At 43.1% G+C, this 26,170-nt stretch overlaps 1 protein-coding gene across 1 annotated transcript in view; it reads left to right on the top strand.

Moving 5' to 3' along the window:
* CAMTA1 (calmodulin binding transcription activator 1) overlaps positions 1–26,170 on the top strand; it is a 1,701,345-nt gene that overhangs the window by 1,303,053 nt on the left and 372,122 nt on the right. Inside the window, exon 6 of the mRNA XM_088455852.1 lies at positions 17,437–17,590. Coding sequence (XP_088311978.1) covers positions 17,437–17,590 — 154 coding nt within the window. The remainder of the gene's footprint in view (positions 1–17,436; positions 17,591–26,170) is intronic.

Here is a 26,170-nt window from a genome sequence, read left to right as displayed (position 1 = left end):
CAGGGTCATGATGAAGCGATTCAGCGAGAGTCTCGTCATTAGCCCCACCGCTGTGGGTGTTTGGGGATGCATTGCGGGGGGGGGACTGAAGGGGCTGGGAGGCTTGCCTAATTTTCGGGGGGGTGGGGCCGGGAGCGGCAACCGATTTTCGGGAGGCTCCCGGCCAAATCGGGAGAGTAGGCATGTATGCAACAACGACCGGCGGGATCGCTCATCGCTGGTCGTTGCCGGCATTCTACTGCGCGATTACTGAACGATTGAATGATAACGATATCGTAATCGTTCAGTTGCTCATTTTTCTCGTCTAGTGGATACGCGCCTTTAGAATACTAATGGTGCAGGAAGAATTTGGAGATAAAGATTTGTTGGTGGACGAGTGATGTTTCCATGCACTGCCTCCAGTAAGACCTGTAACCCCTACAAGTTACCTCATGTAAAAGAGCTTCTAAGAACGTGCAAAAAACCTGTAAAAGTTTCCACACCTTGACAGGAAATGAGACATTTGATGTTCTAATTACATTAGCTACTAAGCTTAGTGCAAGATATTGCTCTCTGTCATCAGCCATCTCCTTCAAAAGGAGCTTAATAACGGCTGGTTGCAGTGTTCTTCAATGGGATTATTCATGGGAACCTGCTGTGCAGAGAAAAACTGTCGCCCCCCAATGATTACAACTTTGTATTAAGCTTGCTCGTTTCTGATAAGGTTCTGAAACTTTCAGCATTAGGCACAGTGTTGCATAAGGCATAAGGGGGACATGTATCAGACCTTCAGAAGAGGACAAGTAGAGAAGTTTCCCATAGCAACCAATCAGCTTGTAACAATCATTTAACAAGTTCATTCTATAAAATGATAGCCAGAAGCTGTTTGGTTTGGTTGTTATGGGAAACGTCTCCACCTGTCCCCATTAAATTGTCTGAGATTCCCAGGCCAAAATCATACCGCCCAACAGCAGTGGTCTCAGCAGCTTTGTGGCAGACGTTTGTAAAGAACAATTCCATCCTTTATGTAGCTCACTGTGGAGACACTGGCCTCCATCGCTTATGGCAGAACACCACCTCCTAATTCCACCTCCCCTCAACTCCACATCAATCAGGATGAACGTTCTGATCACGGCACTATGGGACAGTCCTTAAAAAAACAAGACCGCCCCGTATACAAAATGGCCCCCACCTATCCAAGCCGCACTCGTATATACCTAAACATGCCTATTATTACCTATGCCTTTCCCCCAAATTGATAAAGAGATGCACTTTCTAACCCCCAATACTCAGAACTGTCTCATGAAGCTGTGGATTGCTGATAGTTAATTGATAGTCCTCAGTTTCATGAATTTTATTTAGTATACAACATGGCAGCATCTATAGTATAGGTCAGAGGTTCCCATACTTGGTCCTCAAGGCACCCTAACAGTCCAGGTTTTAAGGATATCCATGGTTGAGCACAGATGGTTAAATCAAATTGACTGCGGTACTAATTAAGTCACCTGTGCCCAAGAGTTGATATCCTTAAAACCTGGACTGTTAGGGTGCCTTGTACACCGAGTTTGGTGTAGGCTATAGACAACAGGTAGAGCGTTGGGCAGTGGTTCCCAAATTTGGTCCTCAAGGCACCCTAACAGTTCAGGTTTTAAGGTTATCCCTGGCTGAGCACAGAAGGTTAAATCAAAATGACTGAGGTACTAATTAAGCCACCAGTGCTCAAGCATAGATATCTTTAAAACCTGGACTGTTTAGATGCCTTTAGGCCCACGTTTTGGGAACCACTGGGTTATGGGAATTCCATTCTCTCCCAGTCTCCCTTACAATTACCACCTCACAACACTTAACAGATGTACAATAAGCATCTGTTTTACACATCTCTAAAATCAGCTTCTGCTGGCATCCATTTTGTGCACCAAACTCGTGCACAGCTCATCAATTCGCTAGAAGCCAGTGACATCATTGATGTACTGACTGACTGACAGTAAAAACCATTTGGCCTGAGTTATGCTTCTTATGTACTGGTTCCTAAAGAATTGACAAGCTACAGTCTCACAAATAACATTTCAAAATGGCTGCCTCAGTTGTCTGTTGCCCACAAGGGACCTCTTGCATTGCACTTGATTACAGGTGCGATGACTGTAAAATTGTATGTTGACCGAAGATGTTGCTTTGGGCAGTGGTAAAATGAAAACGTTTGCAGTGTTAAGCAGCAACGCCGTGTTCTGAAGGAATAAGGATCTCCTGAGTCAGCGTCTTCGGCTCACTCAAGTGTAAATCACTCGGGCACATGTGATTCGTTAGGCCAAACAGTAACCAGAGCAAAAATTCAATTGCCATTTGCAGATACAGGGGTCTAGTTACTAAGCAGTGTTAGGAGACAGAGTGAAAAGTGATAAGGTGCCAGCCAATCAGCTCCTAACTGCCATCTCACAGGCTGTGTTTGAAAAATGACAGCTGGGTGCTGATTGGCTGACACCTTATCACTTTTCACTCTGTCTCCTAACACTGCTTAGTAACTAGACCCCACAGTATTTAGATTGCTTTAGACTAGCTATCATGTATGACTTGAAGCTAATACTGTCTGTTTATCACTTATGCAAGTTAATGGAATGCATTTCAAAACGGAGTCTAGCTAGAACAAGCATATGCTTGGCGGGTGCACAGTAGGACTACATCTCCCAAGATGGCTGCTCTGCAGGCAAGCTGAGACAAAGCTCAACAGATGAAAACTAAAGATACTCTGTGCTTGGTTGGAGACTTTAGGTGCCCACAGCTTTAACATGTGACACTTTAACATGACAAAACTTAATTCTCTTCCTGCTTGTGTACAGCAATTGGCAGTGCATTGTGGGAGGTGTCCTTTTTCTCACCAGTACAAATCATATAGGGGCAAATTATTTAGCCCCCGTTTTCATCACTCCCGGAGATGCAATGGGCACGGCACCTGTTCACCCGCTCAGTGGCATCACAAGGCCGGTGCGGGCTGCACCCGAGTGACAGGTGACAGGTGCCATGTGCTGCACTGTAGCATTACATGCAGCACTCGGATTCTGACAAAAGTGATGGAGCCAGAAGTGCAAATACAATGGTCCCCGGGGGCAGTCTGCACCTCCGGGGTCCCCCGAAGAGACTAAAACGTGGGTTTGGGCCTTGTGGCCACGCCCCTACCCACGTGGCCACACCCCTTTTTTACGGGCTTAGGGATAGACAGTCACCCATTGGAGGGACGCCACTGAATCTGCTGCTCTGCATAGCACAGCAGTGGTGAGAGTACTCTCCCTCAACTTTCGGGACACTGCGGCAGGCAGGTGGGATGGTGGGACAGTACCTGCATAGCAGGACTGTCCATCCAAAAGCGGGAGGTATGATACTTTGTAAGGAGACAATGGTATTGCAGCTAGAATTATTATTTTGGGCATGAGCAAGAGTTTCTCTCCCAGTCCGCACGTCAGCTACTTGTCCTATTAGGCTGCTTATCTCTTTGTGCCGTAAACACCAAATATGAGATTACCCGTCGGATAGAAATTATATCCTGTTTGTGTTCAAGATTGATTAAGGCTATATTTGTTTTCCTAAGGCATACAGAGTACATTGACCCTCAACCCTTTACTTATGTAATAGTAATTAGCAAACGATTATTACACAGTACGCTTCTGTTGCATATATCTGGTCTTTTTTGCACTATGCTCCTGCAGATCGTTTTTTTTTGTACTTAACTCATAGTTACCGGTTGTCAGTGAATTCTGATGACAGCAAGATTAAGTCATATTTTGTCGATCAGTGAAATTTTACAGTCACTTTAAAAGGACTAATTTCAATCACTGCGCCAATTGCTATTAGGTTTATCGACCCCCTTTGTGTGTTTTACATTTTCAATATAATTCATAGAGATGTGTCCTGCTACATGTATGCTGCATACACAGCAAATCGCTCCACGCATAGCGTGAGGCGGATACGTGCACTGCGTTCGCAAACCGCGCCGTCATAGGAATGCATGGGGCGATTGTAGTGCACGGTAATTGCATGGTGCGATGTGTGCACACACATCTGTACTTGCCATCTCTCCCAGAAGTTGCGGGAGAGCCCAGAACTTGGTTCATGGGGTGAGTGGCCGGTAGGTTGGGTGCCGCAATAAGCAGTGAATTAGCCATGGGCGGGCGGGGGGCTTGATGCAGTGTAGCTCCATCCCTCACTGTAAAAATGTAGTAAAATTATCAGAATGTGGTGCTACTGTACTCATTGGAGTGGCTTGCCGCCACCAGAAAAGGGGGTTCAATGAAAGTGGACAGGTATGTACAATTAGCAGTTACATAAACGCTGTGACAATTTAATGGTAGTCATTGGTAAATATAGTAACAAATATCAGCAAAAATATTTTCATGGTTTGGTAACCCTGCTATTCATCGTTCCTGGATCATCGCTCACTGATATTAAATCATTCATTCATAGAGAGATTACTGAAGACACAACTGACTGCTCACACCTCACTGCCAGGGCAGAATTCTGAGTTTCATATACAGGGTCTGATTCAGTAAGGATCGCTATTGTGATCGCAGCTCCGTAATCGCACGCAGGTCTTACTGCCAGCATAGAGACGCCCGCTGCCTCCCACTACCACTATCTCGCATACGTAATACCTTGCAGTCCTGCGTATACATCGGTAACATCGGCCCCTAACGCAGAACTAGAGCAGCCCTGACCTTATTTAGGAATTGATCATCCCGTTGCACTCAGTAAGTACTCAAGCTGCGTATGCCGTCACAGTGGGTAATTTAGGCGCGCCCATGTAACGGCATCCAAATGTACAGGCGTGCCTGCGTTTCTCCAACCACTCCACCCCCAAACGCTGACTACCTGTCACTCACTCTGCGATGGCTTATCGTGCTCTGCGTAATCGCAGTGCAATCACAGTGTAGCCTTCGTGCACAGAGATTTATACGCATGCGCAGTACGCAACAATCGGCCATCTGCGTGGGCTGTTGCCGTTGCGATCCATAATTAATCAGGCCCGCAGTACCCAGGGCATTGTAAGTCAATAATAACGGTCTAACCCCATAGAGCAACGCCTCTCCATCCAAACCACTTCCTCCATTAATATTCACGGGGAGACGTAGACGGATGAAAAATAGCGATATCCAGAGATGGCATAGGAAATGAAAAGGAAAAACAATCATTACAATTAGCATAAGACCACTTCTAGGTGGCCCTGGCCCCAGCTTGGCATGTGTCTCGTACAGTAAATCCAGCCTTTGCACAACATTCAAAAAACACAAAAAAACAAGACAATATCAAGCTAATTAATACTCCTAGTGAAATTCAGAGACAGAGTTCAAGTACTATAGTCCTGACTGTCAGTGCGTAATGATGTAAATGTGCATTTCAATTACATTGTTACCACGGTGACTTGATTGTCATTTAATTAGTTGGTTCCATATCTCCTGAAACACCTTGGGCAGTATTTATCGTATCCAGGCAATATGACCAGAGTATTTCAAAGCAAACTTAACACTTATCTAAGACAAAAATCGTATTAATGTATTAATGGGGAGTATATTTGTGCAGTTGTGGTCATAGTTCAGTGCTGTCAATCATCACATCATTGACTGGTCCACCAGGAGCAATGAGGGCTCACCTGGCAGCGCTGAGTGGAGCAATCTGAGTGCTGGTTGTTTATTACGATGCAGTTATGAAGAAACAGAGAATACACACTCTTTAAAAGATGTACATTTTCTGTATGAGTTAATCAGTGGCATATACAAACGCAGGGGGGGGGGGGGTTCTGGTTGCTTGGAAACCACTTTGCCCAGCCCATACCATGACCACAAAAGCAATAGCATATAATGCAATTTTACTAGAGCTGCATGTTTTAAAGATCTCCTCAGTGTCACAAATGAAATAATTAGTACTTCCTGATCTTTTAAAATGTGTCAGTAAGTAATGAGTACACCTGTACAGCAACTAGGAGTCCTGGAAAACATGCAATGTTAGGGCTGCACTTGTATATACCATCTATAGGATTAATTATTAATACTGTAATACTAAATGGTTTCATTTCAGATGTGGCCACGATTCCAGTGCATAAGGAGACCAATGTGTACATATATGTCCAGGACTAGTGCTAGGTTGCTGCTACCACGACTCCCGGACTTGCTCCAATGCTCTGGAATCGTGGCCACATCTGAAATAAAACCATTCAACTCGGGCAAGATGGCCCTTCTGCCGCATGTAATGGCTTACACTGCACTTTGTATCATGCAAATTATAGCTGGTTAAGTGCTGATTATGCCCTCTTCATGGACTGTCCACACTCACTCTAAAATCAAGCATTTAGAAACCTCCCCTCCTTTAGAAATCCTGCGTTTGCCCTTGAGCGTATATTAGAGTCCTTCGGGGCCCAATCCTCTGCGTAACACTGTTCCTATATGTTGGGCGTCGTTCATGTATGTAGATCTGTCCGGAGTTGCGGTCACCTGTTGCCCATCAGTTTTCTAATCGGTAATGCAGGCATATATGCTAAATTAAATATACATAAACGTCTACAAGTGGCAGAGTTAGATGTGACGTGGCACACAGACCCTCTCTGCTCAACGTGGCATCTGTTTGATCATCCCTTACATCTAGTACGGTCATTCTGTGATGTGTCTAGGCTGGCTGCACATTACAGCTACACAGACCAGCAGGTGCTTTGCAAACTGATCAAACACATTGATCGTCCCTGCAAGGAGCTTTGATCTGTGAATGTGCAGATATATAATTACAGCCGTTTGCCTCCACGTTGCTATTGACATGGCCGTCCTAGATACCATCAAGTCAGGTGAGGCTGGCAACCTTTTCTAATGCCGACTTAAAGGTTCCCGGCTACATATATTTTGCTAAGTGCTTTGATCCGGATCCAGTCCACATGAGCAATTAGTTTTGTGCGCTCTCAAGAATGAAATGTTAAGAGTGAATGGTAAGTGGCATGTAAGGTAGACCAAGTAATATAATTTGTCATTTGAGTGTGTAAATAAACAAATATATATATATATATATATATATATATATATATATATATATATAGTATATATTGTGATAGAAGCACTGGAGAAGTTTGGAATGGCTTCTATAATTGTCCCAGATTCCTTATGTCTTTTAAAAAACCCCAGGAGAAGTCTGTTAGAAAAGCAGACTAGTAATGTCGGCTTCTGTGAAAAGCCGGAATGGGACCTGGGGGTGTGGATGTGAGGAGAGGGAGGGCTCATCCACAGGCCACTCCAGGTTTCAGTCCTTTTTTGCCTGGGAGCAGTCCAATTAGCGGTTTCACCTGCAAGTGGCTCATAAGAGCTGTGTAATCTCTTGGTGCAGTGTCTCATACCTGGGGGAGCTTGCAGTCTAACCTGTTCAGAGACACTTGGTTAAAACTGGATTTATGTTTATGCTTTTGTTTATACTTTTGTATGTGGCACAATAAAGATTGGCGCCGACCAGTTTGAACGAGATTCCTAGACTTGTCTCCTGTTTCTACGGCTGCTGTGTGTAAAGAGGGAGTCCATCTACCCCCAAAGCGGGACCCCCATCCTAACTGTGTTACTATATATATATATATATATACACTAGCTGCAGTACCCGACTCTGCACGGGTGGAAGTCGGTGATCTGTCTCTCCCTAGGCAGCCGGCTCACTCCCTCAGTGGCCTGCTCTATGGTGATCTCTGCCACTTGGTCACCAGCCTCCTGCATAGGAACCACCTCCAGGGACTTGCACTGAGTTGGCCCCTCTGTTCTCTTCAGTGACTGCCCTCCGGTATTCTCGTCACTGAGGACAGTGCTGCAGCCTTCCCTAGATGACAGGGAGCTCCATCGATCACAGCACATAACGGATCCCTGAACAGCAGGAACACCAGCGCTTGTGTAATTGGTCTCCTAAGATGGTAGCTGCAGGCTGTGGACTCCTCTCACTGCTGAAAGCAAAAGCTTTAGACTTGTCGAGAACAGTACACGGGACCCCTCCCCACGGAGCTCCGCCCACAGCCCCTTGACGAACGATCGTGATCATCTTTAGCCTACAACATGTCTGGGAAAATGACCTACACAATGGTGAAAACCACATCACAATCGGTTCAGTGGTTCCGGAGTATATATGAGATGTGCACAGATCCCCATGTTTTGGTTAAAGTTCTAAATCATCGTCACGTTTTGTTTTTGACAAAACCACCCTCAAGTGTTTTGGTTCGGTTTCGGTTTTCCTTAAAAATTGATAAAATCAGCTAACGACATGTAACTTGGACCTGCTATTGTTCTTATAGTATTATTTCCAGTCAATGTTGACCAAGTAAGGTCAGGTGTGACCAAATAATCTGTGCGCTTTTATAGGAGTGCGCTTAACTGGCTGCAGCAGGACCACCACATCCCTGTGTACTTATGACGCAGTGATAATCTTAGGCCTGGCATATCAAAGACACCATAGCGGACATTCTATATAAACGTAGGGCACAAAGTATTTCCAGCCTGTTATTTTTAGTCCTGGTCGGGATTTGCAATGGGAAGCTGTTTGCACATTCAGATGCAGTCTCAGGAATGTGCTGCCCGAAAAGGTTCACCTGTGTCTAAAATAATATTAAACGGATTGTAAAATTGATGAAAGGTGCAGCTCTCATGTCTGCCTGCCCGGGGCATAGCAGGGAATAGGGGAGAGGGGGGATATGAAAGCACGGGTATGTACCACCATAGGGGAATGTACTGTACCAACGACGTTCTATTTATAATGCCATAGGCATCTACAGTATCTCATCTGAGGCTGTGTCCAGGAGAGAGGGACAGTACAGTAGCAGGCCTCGATGGCATGTTCCCACCCAAGCTAGTGGCCATTCTAAACCCTGTCCGGTCTTTAACCGGCAGCTAGACAACAATGCATTAAGGCTTTCCCACACTGCAGCATTTGGCATCTTCCAGGTGTCTGATCGATGAGTTTTCCAAAAATATAATAAATGCGCTATTCGGTACAAACACTATGATGTCAGCTTTGGGACAAGGTCATGACCAGGTTTGAAAAAAATTATCTATCTGGTCCAGGTACTAGGAGCCACACTCCAATGAGAATACCGGGGCCCTCTTTACACGCCACACAGTCTACTGAAGGGGGCGTGATCACACAGTCTTGGGGGAGTGGCTGTGCCTCCTCGGCAGATAGGGCCCCCGTGTAGGCCCGGACACAGATACATTGTCCTGATTCCCCTCCTCTCTGCACTCTTGGTCATTCGGGCCCAGCCTCAAGCACAGAACTGCGTACTCCCAGCCCATCCAAGCAAAGCATGATCCATCTGGTGCTAGATGCAGGGATGCTGAGAGGGAGAATGGAGCATCTGCTGCTTACCAGGGCCCGGGCCAGCCAGGGAAGAAGAAGATGGTATCCCCTTCTCCTTTTACGCAACCGCTGATTCATGGTGGCATCCACAATATTCGTACTTGATTGCCTTGTGAGTGGTCATGGCCACAACCCGGGCATGGCCAGGCCCACTGTGCAAAGGGGCTTGCCAGATGTCTCAACTGGCTAGATGCACTATATAATACACCAGAGCTAAAACACGGGTTATTGCTGGGTCTACCCAGGTCGCAGCTCAGTGTAAAAGGGTTCCTGAAAAATAACCCGGGTCAAGTGATCCGGCAATCCAACCCAGGTTGCTACCAGGGTCAGACCCTGAATGGACCTGGGTAATGGTGCAGTGTAAAAGGCGCAACCCGGGTTTTCCGACCTGGGTCATGCCTAAAATGAGCTGATTGGTGGTTGTGGAGCAGTCACCTCCCACTTTTTATGACCTCACAAGTTTAGCAGGGCAGACCCAGGTTCAGTGTGAACGGGGCAGACCTGAGAATAACCCAGATCGATGGTGCTGTGTAAACGGTGTCTGACCTGGGTTGGAACCATGTCTAAAAAAACCCAGGTCGGACCCGGATTTTTGGTGGAAAAGAGGTATTACAGAGTACATTTAGCAAGCAGAAACAGTTACAGATATATTATGGTTTATATTTACAAATAAAACTGTTGGGACAATTGTGCATATAGAACCCATAAAAAGGATAAAATGGGGGACTTTGAATAGTAAATACATACTAAATGCTATCTTCTCTGCATGTTAGGTGCTCAAACAGAGAAGCATATTCTGTAACATAGGTGCGGTGCCTGGTTCATGCAGCCCAGGTCTTGCTATTAAATACCCCTGCATTTATATCCCTGCAGTTATATTTAAATTTGTGAATTTGCATGCACTCCTGCGCTAAAGCAAAGCTTCCTTGTGCGCAAAGACAGGAACAAGCAGCAATGGACGTAATGGACATTCCCATCCTGCACATAGAATTTTGGCTATCGTACTGTCTCTCCCATTATGTGTTTCTGGAAACTGATGTTTTGATTGATAGAAATTCAGTTTATCTCAGGATTCAAAAGAGAAGTCAGTCTCGCGTTTGTTATTAAACCTCATGCCGTCTCCATGGAAACAAAAGAGTATCAATTATTATTGTGCCAGCCTATTAAGAGGATTTACTCAGTGAAAGTAAGCACGGTGCTGGTGTTTACACTAATGAAGCCCGCAACAGTGGGATATAATTGTGGCAGATCACTATTTTGGTTAAAAAGGGGGAATTTGATGAATTAACATAAGTGGGAGCTGAGGGATCAGCTGAAAGTGATAATTATCTATAATTGAGGAAATTCAGAATTTGGAGAGAGGAAAAGTCATTTTAGAAATGATGAGATTGGTTTTATGACTGGCATTAAATCAGGGCCATGGAATAATATATCTGAAGCTTTTCATCTTAGCGTGTTGTACGGTGCTACGTGTACAGGAAGCGGCCAACCAGGTGTATTATTTTCTGATGACAAAGACGATAATGAAGAGAGTTGCCTAGTTTTACCCTACTTATACCCCTTTTACACCGGAGCTAAAACCCGGGTTTTTGAAGGGTTAACCCGGGCAGCTCCCTGGTGTAAAAGGGGGGAGGGTTGGATCGCCGGGTCGAGTGACATGGCAATCCAACCCAGGTAACTAGCAGGGTTTAACACGGGCGTAGCCCATGAAACCCTGCTGTCAGAACAGCGAACTCCGGGTCACGATGACCTGGAGTGCGCTACTAGCCGGCCGATTGGTCCGGCTTCAGTGGCGCTTGGAGATGACGTCATCTCCAAGCGACCACTTTAACTCCACAAAAGCCGCGTCTATGCAGACCCGACTGCGGTGTGAGCGGCGCTGACTCTGAAATATCCTGAGTCGGCGCCGGCAAAATTCTGAGCCAAAATCACTCCCACTGACATCACCTGTATTTTGCCCCTACCTGGCTCGGGCAGTTACGCTTTTAGTAGAATATCCATGGAATGTTTCTACTGATCATCTTCTGTGTCTGATAATTTGGAGATGGTTGATGCTTGCCCTCTATGTAGTCATGAAAGCTTATTCACAACGGTGGCTACAAATTCACTGTTTTTTTTTTTTTAATTGTAATTATTGGTTATATTTTACATTAGAAGGATTCGGGTGCTCTGTTGGTTTCTGCAAGTTCAGCTGAATGTGAATAACAGTAACCAGTTTGTAGAGAAACTTCATCAATACAGTATGACCACAGGCTCCACACACTCGCACAGAGATTTCCTTGCACATTGAAAACACCAACAAGTGAATGTGGATTTGTGGATTCACAACTGGGCTCATAAATATTGGAGGTCATATCACTCTGGGAAAGAGCACAGATGCACTTCTCTATAATTCTTTGCTGTTTCCTACACTTTTGTCAAACAAGTTAGTGTCGCACGCAGGGCTGCCACCAGGACTGACAATATAGACCCCCCCCCCAATGGTTCTGCAACTCTGGCCCCACAGTGTCTCCCCCACCAACACCCCTGCTGTTCCCTACAGCCCACAGTAATTTACTGGCTGCCCCTCTTCACACTGCGGCTGGATCCTCTGTCAGTGGTGCAGTGCGCATGATGTAATGGCGTCTCGCGATCCATGCCTCAATAAAAAAAAAAAAACTTTATTGTACCGGGCAACCGTAATCTCCCCACACTTCTCTCAGCGATCCCATTTCCCTCTCTCTAAGCCATCCCCCACACTCCTCCCATTATTCACAAGGGGCACCTGCTGTGTTGTTGGTGGGTCTGACCCTGAACGGGCGGGGACGGGCCCCCTCCCTGCCCGGGAGACTCCAGACTCGGCAGCCCCCCCCCCTAATGACGGCCCTGGTCACACAAATTATTATAAGAGACTAAGGAGGAGACTTAATAAAGCTTGGAGTGAGATAAAATGGAGTTAAATAGCACCAACCAGTCAGCTCCTAACTTTCATTTGTCAAACACAGCATGTAAAGTGACATAGGAGCTGATTGGTTGGTGCTATTTATCTCCAATTTTATCTCTCTCCAAGCTTTATTAAATCTCCCCCTGTGGGTGGTATTAATCAAAGCTCAGAGAGTCATCCCTATAAGCTTTGATAAATAAGCCCCTAAGGATTTAATAAAGCTTGGAGAGAGATAAAATTGTGAGATAAAGTACCAACCAATCAGCTCCTAACTGTCACTTTCCAGACTGTGTTTGAAAAATGACAGAAGCTGATAGGTTGGTGCTATTATCTCTCACAATTTTATCTCTCTCAAAGCTTTCTTAAATCTCCCCATTACTGTCTATGTTTTATTACAAATAAGTTGTTGTAAAATGCACGGGAAACGCTGTAGAAACAGGTGTCAGTTCAGTTGTTAATTCGTAAAGCATAAGTTGTTTCCTTTTATACCTTGTCAACATTACTGGGCTTTTAAGAGCTACGAATTTTAGTCTCACTCACTTTTAAATACACCAGGATGCAACCGAGTAACTCCCATATTTTACTCCCGAAACTTAGTTTACCTTTTAATGGCAGGAACCAGTTTATAATAGGCGTATCAGTCATGTTATATAGCCGTGTTACTGTATATACTGTATAGTAATTGAGGTTTAAAAATATTCATAAAGGTCAAATTGCACCATTAAGCATTCTCAGTAAATAATAATCTTGGGAAAGTTAATTACTAACAGGTTCTTGCCCAGTGCGGTAATCTATAGTGATCGTAAGATACCTGCTTGCATTAGTCTCATGTTTTGTTTACATTTTTGATATGTTTAATAAACAAAACACATGCAATGCTGGTGAGACCTGGAGATAGCTATCAGGGCCACTGCTGTGCATATTGCTTACTTTCAATGGCTGTTTTACTATAAGAGTGTAGCAATCACACCATCTTGTTTTGCAAATAAGAAACTTCCTCGTCAGCTCCCGGAAGGTCCATTTACAAAGGCTTTCATGGATCTGACATTCCCTAGGAGTGGCGGCCTGTATAGGAGTCGCCTGTTTGTATATTGTTACTAAGGAGAAACGTATAACTCTTAGGGGCTGATTGCAAAGCCGCACACAAGCAGCTTTGCAATTCCGTACTTGCAAATATGTCATTCAGGCAGAGGCATAGCAGGGGCCGTGGGCCTGATTCAGACCCGCTCGCGAGTGCTGGGCACTCGCAAGTGGGTCGATGTTTGCCCAGTGCGCATGCGCACGACGGAGCCGGCTCCGTCGTGCGCATGCGCGAGACCCGGATAGCGACGGGAAAGCCGTCGCTCCGGGTCTCGTACCAAAGTGGGCGTGCTGTCGATGTTGAGTAACAGCACGCCCCCTTTGGTGGGCGGGCCGGGGGCGTGGCTGCCCAGACGGAGGCGTTCCCATGGGAACGCCTACCGTCTGGGACCTGGCCCCACTGACATCACAAGTGATGTCAGTGGGATTGCCTTCGGCTCTGATAGAGCCGAAAGCACTCCAGGGCTTGCGGCAACGAGTCCCTACCACAAGGGTCTCGTCGCAAGCCCGATGGTCGCGATGGTCTTGACCATCGCGACCATCTTCCTGGCCGCTCGCTATAGCTGTGGGTGGTCACCCACAGCTATAGGAGCGGCCAGGAGGCCGCTCTAAAAATTCAGAAGGAATCAGGGCCCTCCTACCTTTTTTTGGAGCGTCCTCATGGACGCTCGCATATCTGTGGGTTACCACCCACAGCTATAGCGAGCGTCCATGATGATGGTCGCGATGGTCAAGACCATCGCGACCATCGGGCTTGCGATGGAGACCCTGCAGTAGGGTCTCGCTGTCGCAAGCCCTGGAGTGATTTTGTCTCTATCAGAGCCAAAATCACTCCCACTGACATCACTACTGATGTCAGTGGGGCCGGCTTGAGACGGTAGGCGTTCCCATGTATATACTGTATAGTAATTGAGGTTTAAAAATATTCATAAAGGTCAAATTGCACCATTAAGCATTCTCAGTAAATAATAATCTTGGGAAAGTTAATTACTAACAGGTTCTTGCCCAGTGCGGTAATCTATAGTGATCGTAAGATACCTGCTTGCATTAGTCTCATGTTTTGTTTACATTTTTGATATGTTTAATAAACAAAACACATGCAATGCTGGTGAGACCTGGAGATAGCTATCAGGGCCACTGCTGTGCATATTGCTTACTTTCAATGGCTGTTTTACTATAAGAGTGTAGCAATCACACCATCTTGTTTTGCAAATAAGAAACTTCCTCGTCAGCTCCCGGAAGGTCCATTTACAAAGGCTTTCATGGAACTGACATTCCCTAGGAGTGGCGGCCTGTATAGGAGTCGCCTGTTTGTATATTGTTACTAAGGAGAAACGTATAACTCTTAGGGGCTGATTGCAAAGCCGCACACAAGCAGCTTTGCAATTCCGTACTTGCAAATATGTCATTCAGGCAGAGGCATAGCAGGGGCTGTGGGCCTGATTCAGACCCGCTCGCGAGTGCTGGGCACTCGCAAGTGGGTCGATGTTTGCCCAGTGCGCATGCGCACGACGGAGCCGGCTCCGTCGTGCGCATGCGCGAGACCCGGATAGCGACGGGAAAGCCGTCGCTCCGGGTCTCGTACCAAAGTGGGCGTGCTGTCGATGTTGAGTAACAGCACGCCCCCTTTGGTGGGCGGGCCGGGGGCGTGGCTGCCCAGACGGAGGCGTTCCCATGGGAACGCCTACCGTCTGGGGCCTGGCCCCACTGACATCACAAGTGATGTCAGTGGGAGTGCCTTCGGCTCTGATAGAGCCGAAAGCACTCCAGGGCTTGCGGCAACTAGTCCCTACCACAAGGGTCTCATCGCAAGCCCGATGGTCGCGATGGTCTTGACCATCGCGACCATCTTCCTGGCCGCTCGCTATAGCTGTGGGTGGTCACCCACAGCTATAGGAGCGGCCAGGAGGCCGCTCTAAAAATTCAGAAGGAATCAGGGCCCTCCTACCTTTTTTTGGAGCGTCCTCATGGACGCTCGCATATCTGTGGGTTACCACCCACAGCTATAGCGAGCGTCCATGATGATGGTCGCGATGGTCAAGACCATCGCGACCATCGGGCTTGCGATGGAGACCCTGCAGTAGGGTCTCGCTGTCGCAAGCCCTGGAGTGATTTTGGCTCTATCAGAGCCAAAATCACTCCCACTGACATCACTACTGATGTCAGTGGGGCCGGCTTGAGACGGTAGGCGTTCCCATGTATATACTGTATAGTAATTGAGGTTTAAAAATATTCATAAAGGTCAAATTGCACCATTAAGCATTCTCAGTAAATAATAATCTTGGGAAAGTTAATTACTAACAGGTTCTTGCCCAGTGCGGTAATCTATAGTGATCGTAAGATACCTGCTTGCCTTGCATTAGTCTCCTGTTTTGTTTACATTTTTGATATGTTTAATAAACAAAACACATGCAATGCTGGTGAGACCTGGAGATAGCTATCAGGGCCACTGCTGTGCATATTGCTTACTTTCAATGGCTGTTTTACTATAAGAGTGTAGCAATCACACCATCTTGTTTTGCAAATAAGAAACTTCCTCGTCAGCTCCCGGAAGGTCCATTTACAAAGGCTTTCATGGAACTGACATTCCCTAGGAGTGGCGGCCTGTATAGGAGTCGCCTGTTTGTATATTGTTACTAAGGAGAAACGTATAACTCTTAGGGGCTGATTGCAAAGCCGCACACAAGCAGCTTTGCAATTCCGTACTTGCAAATATGTCATTCAGGCAGAGGCATAGCAGGGGCTGTGGGCCTGATTCAGACCCGCTCGCGAGTGCTGGGCACTCGCAAGTGGGTCGATGTTTGCCCAGTGCGCATGCGCACGACGGAGCCGGCTCCGTCGTGCGCATGCGCGAGACCCGGATAGCGACGGGAAAGCCGTCGCTCCGGGTCTCGTACCAAAGTGGGCGTGCTGTCGATGTTGAGTAACAGCACGCCCCCTTTGGTGGGCGGGCCGGGGGCGTGGCTGCCCAGACGGAGGCGTTCCCATGGGAACGCCTACCGTCTGGGGCCTGGCCCCACTGACATCACAAGTGATGTCAGTGGGAGTGCCTTCGGCTCTGATAGAGCCGAAAGCACTCCAGGGCTTGCGGCAACTAGTCCCTACCACAAGGGTCTCATCGCAAGCCCGATGGTCGCGATGGTCTTGACCATCGCGACCATCTTCCTGGCCGCTCGCTATAGCTGTGGGTGGTCACCCACAGCTATAGGAGCGGCCAGGAGGCCGCTCTAAAAATTCAGAAGGAATCAGGGCCCTCCTACCTTTTTTTGGAGCGTCCTCATGGACGCTCGCATATCTGTGGGTTACCACCCACAGCTATAGCGAGCGTCCATGATGATGGTCGCGATGGTCAAGACCATCGCGACCATCGGGCTTGCGATGGAGACCCTGCAGTAGGGTCTCGCTGTCGCAAGCCCTGGAGTGATTTTGGCTCTATCAGAGCCAAAATCACTCCCACTGACATCACTACTGATGTCAGTGGGGCCGGCTTGAGACGGTAGGCGTTCCCATGGGAACGCCTCCGTTTGGCAGCCACGCCCACCAAAGGGGGCGTGCTGTCAATCAACATCGACAGCACGCCCCCTTTGGTGCGCGACCCGGAGCGACGGCTATCCCGTCGCTAGCCGGGTCTCGCGCGAATGCGCACGAATGACCCCCTGTGTTCGATCACACATGATCCTTTCTGCACACATGCGGGTCATGTCCTGATAGCTATAAGTGCCATGTGTCATCATTATACATACCATGTAAAGGTATAGTGGCATTTGCCAGTGTGGTGCTAGAAGTGACTTGGAAAGGACTACTGATAAAAGCTCTAAGCTGCAATGTATAAGTTGCCTTAGGCAGTACTCTCCGATGTTAGGATCCATGCACTAGGCCTGTTATCTTTCATGTGGTTTGACCTTCTTAGAGGTCTTCAATAATACTATGGGCTTTGACGCTGAGCAAATCATTCCATCACATATGTGATTTTAGCTGCATTCAAAGTGGTTTGAACTTAATTTTTGAACCTTTTCGTGTTACTGCTGCCCTTTTCTGTTTCAGATTCCAAATCAAGGACACGGGAACAATGTTACAAAAATAACCTCCCCATTGTCTCTTTGTCGCAGAATCCCGATATCGTATTGGTGCATTACTTGAATGTCCCTGCCATAGAGGACTGTGGGAAGCCGTGTGGGCCTATTCTTTGTTCAATCAACACAGACAAGAAAGAGTGGGCGAAATGGACGAAGGAAGAACTTATAGGACAGCTCAAACCTATGTGTAAGTAATATACACCTCCTTATATACAGTGTGATAATGACAACAGATGATATAAAACAGGAAAAAATCATACGTTTATTATTTTTCTAAATATTTTTCACAGGCAAACTTTTATTTTTTTTTCAGTCTGTTATCCTAAACACAATCTCCACTTGTAAAAGCCGGCTTGTAATATTAGCCAAGGGCCTGACACAGAGATTTACGCTAATGCAACCTTAACTGCATTCTCTCATGGTTCGCAGTTGCTAGCTACGCCAGCTGCTGCCTTCTCATATCCATCCGACGACGTACAACAGCATAAACATCGGTACTATCGACGCACATTGGACAGTCACGATGCATATCAGTCACGTCTGACCAGCTGCAAACACTGCGTCTCTCCTGACACAGAGAGCTCTCATGCTGCAAAGGAGATCGCAGTGGCTAATTTATGCACGCCCACGACCTGGCGTTTAAATGGTCAGACACGCCTGTGTTTTTCCAAACACCCCCTATGTTACCACCCCTAAATGCTGACTACCCGTCACTCATTTCCCAAGTGGTTCCTATGTACCAGATTAAGCGCAAAGCAATCGCATGTGCATTAGCAAGCAATCGCTCCGTCTGCGAAAGTATCAGCTCTGCGTAAATCTATGAAACAGACCCCAAATCTAAAGTTTCCCAGCTGAGATAAAACAGATCATTTACTACTTAGCGACTCCAATAATGGCTCTGATTGGCTGCCTGCTAATTCAGCCAGGGTTTGCTGCTGTAAAGGCCCCCATACATCAGCAATTGATTGCAGCAATCCTGTAATTTGCAATCGATTGTGTGTAAAAATCTTTCCCCTTTTCAATCGATTGTGGCATCTCTGCAATCGATTGAAAAAGGGAAAGATTTTTATACACAATCGATTGCAAATTGCATGATTGCTGCAATCAATTGCTGATGTATGGGGGCCTTTAGTTAGGAAAACGTTTCCCCTATACTGTGCTATGCGATAGAACTAGCGATGTAAGATGTTCTGTATCTGCTGGCAACAAATGATGTCTGAGAAAAGTCACTGACTTTAAATAGAGGTCTTGCTGGGCGGAACACATCTGTTTCGTATAAGTACTTACGGCTGAAACGCAGCAATCTCCATTGCCCAGCACCACGTAATGAAATGTATTGCTGGGTAGGACGTGGCGTTATCTATCATGCTCTTTGCATGCTGTTTTATGCTCACGCTTTTCCTGTCACAGACACAAATCACCAACTTATATCCCCCAGAGTGGTTGTGTGAGCGAGGGAAAGCACAAATGTGTGTGTGTATATATATATATATATATATATATATATATATTGAGAGAAACAGAGAGAGTGATTTTATTATCATGTTCATTGAAACACTCTCCAATGGTTGCATCAGTAGCAGATACCTTGTCTTGCACAAGGAACGCTCCAGTGGCTCTCACTACACAGGCAGACAGAGTGAACTGAATTTTAATGCTGATTGCAGAATAGCACGCAGAGAAGTACGTCTCTTTTACAAACTACTTTGTAGAACAATGTAACGAAAATCTGGAATAAATTAAATTGCAAGTGAACTTAATCATTGCACTGAAAGCGGGAGGAAAATCCATAGCTTTGTAGCTGTTATTAAATAGCAGCAAACATGGATGAGGTGGCCTTTGTGAGAGCGGCACGGTTACCCCTGGGGCGGCTGACAATAAAGTGTTCTGTGCAGAGTTTCTCAACAGAGTTCTCCTTTATTATCCCCTGGAAAAAGTTTCTGAAGCACTTTGTACATGTTTACTGAGTACCCCATAATATCTGTATATGTTTACTAAGTACCCCGTAATATCTGTACATGTTTACTAAGTACCCCATAATATCTGTATATGTTTACTAAGTACCCCGTAATATCTGTACATGTTTACTGAGTACCCCATAATATCTGTATATGTTTACTAAGTACCCCGTAATATCTGTACATGTTTACTAAGTACCCCGCAATATCTGTACGTTTACTGAGTACCCCGTAATATCTGTACATGTTTACTAAGTACCCCATAATATCTGTACATGTTTACTAAGCACCCCGTAATATCTGTACATGTTTACTAAGTACCCCGTAATATCTGTACATGTTTACTAAGTACCCCGTAATATCTGTACATGTTTACTGAGTACCCCGTAATATCTGTACATGTTTACTAAATACCCCGTAATATCTGTACAAGTTTACTAAATATCCCTTAATATCTGTACATGTTTACTAAGTACCACGTAATATCTGTACATGTTTACTGAGTACCCCGTAATATCTGTACATGTTTACTAAATACCCCGTTATATCTGTACATGTTTACTAAATACCCCGTAATATCTGTACATGTTTACTAAGTACCCCTTAATATCTGTACATGTTTACTAAATACCCCGTAATATCTGTACATGTTTACTAAGCACCTCGTAATATCTGTACATGTTTACTAAGTACCCCGTAATATCTGTATATGTTTACTAAATACCCCGTAATATCTGTACATATTTACTAAGCACCTCGTAATATCTGTACATGTTTACTAAGCACCTCGTAATATCTGTACGTGTTTGCTAAGTACTCCGTAATATATGTACATGTTTATGAAATACCTCGTAATATCTGTACATGTTTATGAAGTACCTCATAATATCTGTACATGTTTATGAAGTATCTCGTAATATCTGTACATGTTTATGAAGTACCCCGTAATATCTGTACATGTGAAATACCTCATAATATCTGTATATGTTTACTATGGATCCTATAATAACTATACATGGTTACTAAGTACCCCGTAATATATGTGCATGTTTACTAACTACCCCGTAATATCTGTACATGTTTATTAAGTACCTCATAATATCTGTACATGTTTATGAAGTACCTCGTAACATCTGTACATGTTTACTAAGTACACATAATATCTGTAAGTGTTTATGAAGTAACTCGTAATATCTGTGCATGTTTACTAACTACCCCGTAATATCTGTACATGTTTACTATGGATCCTATATTAAACTATACATGGTTACTAAGTACCCCGTAATATCTGTGCATGTTTACTAAGTACCCCGTAATATCTGTACATGTTAATGAAGTACCCCGTAATATCTGTACATGTTTATGAAGTACCTCGTAACATCTGTACATGTTTATGAAGTAACTCGTAATATATGTGCATGTTTACTAACTACCCCGTAATATCCGTACATGTTTACTATGGATCCTATAATAACTATACATGTTTACTATCTACCCCGTAATATCTGTACATGTTTACTATCTACCCCGTAATATCTGTACATGTTTATGAAGTACCTCATAATATTTCTACATGTTAATTAAGTACCCCGTAATATCTGTACATGTTTACTATGGATCCTATAATAACTATACATGTTTACTAAGTACCCCGTAATATATGTACAATTGTACATGTTTTTGAAGTACCTCGTAATATATGTACATGTTTATGAAGTATCTTGTAATATCTATACATGTTTATGAAGTACCCCGTAATATCTGTACATGTTTATGAAGTACCTCATAATATCTGTACATGTTTATGAAGTATCTCGTAATATCTGTACATGTTTATGAAGTACCTCGTAACATCTGTGCATGTTTACTAAGTACCCATAATATCTGTACATGTTTATGAAGTACCTCGTAATATATGTACATGTTTATGAAGTACCTCGTAATATCTGTACATGTTTATGACGTACCTCATAATATCTGTACATGTTTATGAAGTATCTTGTAAAATATCTGTACATGTTTATGAAGTACCCCGTAATATCTGTACATGTTTATGAAGGACCTCATAATATCTGTACATGTTTATGAAGTATCTCGTAATATCTGTACATGTTTATGAAGTACCTCGTAACATCTGTGCATGTTTACTAAGTACCCATAATATCTGTACATGTTTATGAAGTACCTCGTAATATCTGTACATGTTTATGAAGTAACTCGTAACATCTGTGCATGTTTACTAACTACCCCGTAATAACCGTACATGTTTACTATGGATCCTATAATAACTATACATGGTTACTAAGTACCCCGTAATATATGTGCATGTTTACTAAGTACCCCATAATGTCTGTACATGTTTATGAAGTAACTCGTAATATCTGTGCATGTTTGCTAAGTACCCCGTAATATATGTACATGTTTATGAAGTACCTCGTAATATCTGTACATGTTTATGAAGTACCTCATAATATCTGTACATGTTTATGAAGTACCTCGTAATATCTGTACATGTTTATGAAGTACCTCATAATATCTGTACATGTTTATGAAGTATCTTGTAATATCTGTACATGTTTATGAAGTACCTCGTAACATCTGTACATGTTTACTAAGTACCCATAATATCTGTACATGTTTATGAAGTAACTCGTAATATCTGTAAATGTTTACTAACTACCCCATAATATCCGTACATGTTTACTATGGATCCTATAATAACTATACATGGTTACTAAGTACCCCGTAATATATGTGCATGTTTACTAAGTACCCATAATATCTGTACATGTTTATGAAGTAACTCGTAATATTTGTACATGTTAATTAAGTACCCCGTAATATTTGTACATGTTTACTATGGATCCTATAATCACTATACATGGTTACTAAGTACCCCGTAATATATGTGCATGTTTACTAAGTCCCCCGTAATATCTGTACATGTTTATGAAGTACCTCATAATATCTGTACATGTTTATGAAGTACCTCATAATATCTGTACATGTTTTTGAAGTACCTCGTAACATCTGTGCATGTTTACTAAGTACCCATAATATCTGTACATGTTTATGAAGTAACTCGTAATATCTGTGCATGTTTACTAACTACCCCGTAATATCCGTACATGTTTATGAAGTACCTCGTAATATTCGTACATGTTAATTAAGTACCCCGTAATATCTGTACATGTTTACTATGGATCCTATAATAACTATACATGGTTACTAAGTACCCCGTAATATATGTGCATGTTTACTAAGTACCCCGTAATATCTGTACATGTTTATGAAGTACCTCGTAACATCTGTGCATGTTTACTAAGTACCCATAATATCTGTACATGTTTATGAAGTACCTCGTAATATTTGTACATGTTAATTAAGTACCCCGTAATATTTGTACATGTTTACTATGGATCCTATAATCACTATACATGTTTACTAAGTCCCCCGTAATATCTGTACATGTTTATGAAGTACCCCGTAATATCTGTACATGTTTATGTAGTACCTCATAATATCTGTACATGTTTTTGAAGTACCCCGTAACATCTGTGCATGTTTTCTAAGTACCCATAATATCTGTACATGTTTATGAAGTAACTCGTAATATCTGTGCATGTTTACTAACTACCCCGTAATATCCGTACATGTTTACTATGGATCCTATAATAACCATACATGTTTACTAACTACCCCGTAATATCTGTACATGTTTACTATGGATCCTATAATCACTATACATGGTTACTAAGTACCCCGTAATATATGTGCATGTTTACTAAGTCCCCCGTAATATCTGTACATGTTTATGAAGTACCTCATAATATCTGTACATGTTTATGAAGTACCTCATAATATCTGTACATGTTTTTGAAGTACCTCGTAACATCTGTGCATGTTTACTAAGTACCCATAATATCTGTACATGTTTATGAAGTAACTCGTAATATCTGTGCATGTTTACTAACTACCCCGTAATATCCGTACATGTTTATGAAGTACCTCGTAATATTCGTACATGTTAATTAAGTACCCCGTAATATCTGTACATGTTTACTATGGATCCTATAATAACTATACATGGTTACTAAGTACCCCGTAATATATGTGCATGTTTACTAAGTACCCCGTAATATCTGTACATGTTTATGAAGTACCTCGTAACATCTGTGCATGTTTACTAAGTACCCATAATATCTGTACATGTTTATGAAGTACCTCGTAATATTTGTACATGTTAATTAAGTACCCCGTAATATTTGTACATGTTTACTATGGATCCTATAATCACTATACATGTTTACTAAGTCCCCCGTAATATCTGTACATGTTTATGAAGTACCCCGTAATATCTGTACATGTTTATGTAGTACCTCATAATATCTGTACATGTTTTTGAAGTACCCCGTAACATCTGTGCATGTTTTCTAAGTACCCATAATATCTGTACATGTTTATGAAGTAACTCGTAATATCTGTGCATGTTTACTAACTACCCCGTAATATCCGTACATGTTTACTATGGATCCTATAATAACCATACATGTTTACTAACTACCCCGTAATATCTGTACATGTTTATGAAGTACCTCGTAATATTTGTACATGTTAATTAAGTACCCCGTAATATCTGTACATGTTTACTATGGATCCTATAATAACTATACATGTTTACTAAGTACCCCGTAATATCTGTACATGTTTATGAAGTAACTCGTAATATATGTACATGTTTATGTAGTAACTCGTAATATCTGTACATGTTTATGAAGTACCTCGTAATATCTGTACATGTTTATGAAGTACCTCGTAATATCTGTGCATGTTTACTAACTACCCCGTAATATCTGTGCATGTTTACTAACTACCCCGTAATATCTGTACATGTTTATGAAGTACCTCGTAATATTTGTACATGTTAATTAAGTACCCCGTAATATTTGTACATGTTTACTATGGATCCTATAATCACTATACATGTTTACTAAGTCCCCCGTAATATCTGTACATGTTTATGAAGTACCCCGTAATATCTGTACATGTTTATGTAGTACCTCATAATATCTGTACATGTTTTTGAAGTACCCCGTAACATCTGTGCATGTTTTCTAAGTACCCATAATATCTGTACATGTTTATGAAGTAACTCGTAATATCTGTGCATGTTTACTAACTACCCCGTAATATCCGTACATGTTTACTATGGATCCTATAATAACCATACATGTTTACTAACTACCCCGTAATATCTGTACATGTTTATGAAGTACCTCGTAATATTTGTACATGTTAATTAAGTACCCCGTAATATCTGTACATGTTTACTATGGATCCTATAATAACCATACATGTTTACTAACTAGCCCGTAATATCTGTACATGTTTATGAAGTACCTCGTAATATTTGTACATGTTAATTAAGTACCCCGTAATATCTGTACATGTTTACTATGGATCCTATAATAACTATACATGGTTACTAAGTACCCCGTAATATATGTGCATGTTTACTAACTACCCCGTAATATCTGTACATGTTTATGAATTACCTCATAATCTGTACATGTTTATTAAGTACTCCGTAATATCTGTACATGTTTATGAAGTACCCCATAATATCTGTACATGTTTACTAAATCCTTTGCTACATTTGTAAATATTCACTGAGTGCCGAGTAATTAGGCCACAGCTAAAGGAATAGCAACATAGGTTTGATCCTAGTTCCATTGCAAGGAGCTGCTCCCTTATCTTATTTTGCACATCAAACAGTTACCATTTGCCTTTTATTTATTAGTTGATCTAAAAATAACTTATTCTGAATGATTTTCTTTTATGTAATATCCAGATGGTTGTTTTATTGGCTTGGACCATGGAAAGCTGCTATTATGGTAGGGCGGGTATATGGGACACCACAGAAAGGTGGCATGTGCCAGGAGTACATCCAATCCTGCCTATAACATACAGTAGATACATTAATACAAAACGGGGCGTATTTATCAATTATTGGGTTTTAGACCCATATTTGTAATTTATTATTGCTGCTATTCTCATCAATAAGAAATTTAGTTTAGCTTAAATGTACTAATATACACATGCAGGAACAGAAGCCTGTCCCAGCGATGTATAAGAAGTGAAATGATCACTAATGCAATAATTTCACTGCTCTTTCGGGACCCCCTCCAGTCTACTAACCACACATGTGTGGCGGCCATTACCGGACTGCCAGTAATTTGTGCCCGTAGACTACAGCGGCCAACACCATCTCAGAATCCTGGGTGTAAATAAAAAAAGGTGCTGGTTTTCAAAAGTGAATGTGTTACCCATGGCATCCAATCAGGATCTGGCTAACATCTATCTTGCACATAAAAATGATAGCTAGAATTTGATTGGTCGCTTTCAATAACACCTCCCCTTTTGTAAAACCGCACATTATTAAATACATCCCTATGTGTTTGCCGCGTATAAATGTTTTACCCTACATTTCTTTTTTTTTTCTTTTACTTACTGTGTGTTGAACTTTTTGTTTGTATTACTGCTATTATATCTGCTGTTAAAGTTGTATATGTAATAATGATAGACACTTGGTACCTGGCCATGAATTTATGCAACACACATGCTGGGACGCTGACTTCAAAGCCGACCAGCAGCTTCTGCATGTTCGTATATCCCTGCTTTAGATCAAATAGTTTTTGAATCTGACACTCGCAGGATAAGTCACCTCTGACAATAGTATTCCAGAGTCACACATTAATAATTTGGCAAGTGAAATTAACATACTATATTAATGCATTCAGGCACAGTAG

The sequence above is a fragment of the Taudactylus pleione genome, unplaced genomic scaffold (assembly GCF_031769625.1).
Source record: "Taudactylus pleione unplaced genomic scaffold, aTauple2 ptg000673l, whole genome shotgun sequence".
Lineage (NCBI taxonomy): Eukaryota > Metazoa > Chordata > Amphibia > Anura > Myobatrachidae > Taudactylus > Taudactylus pleione.
This window is presented reverse-complemented; position numbering and strand designations above follow the sequence as displayed.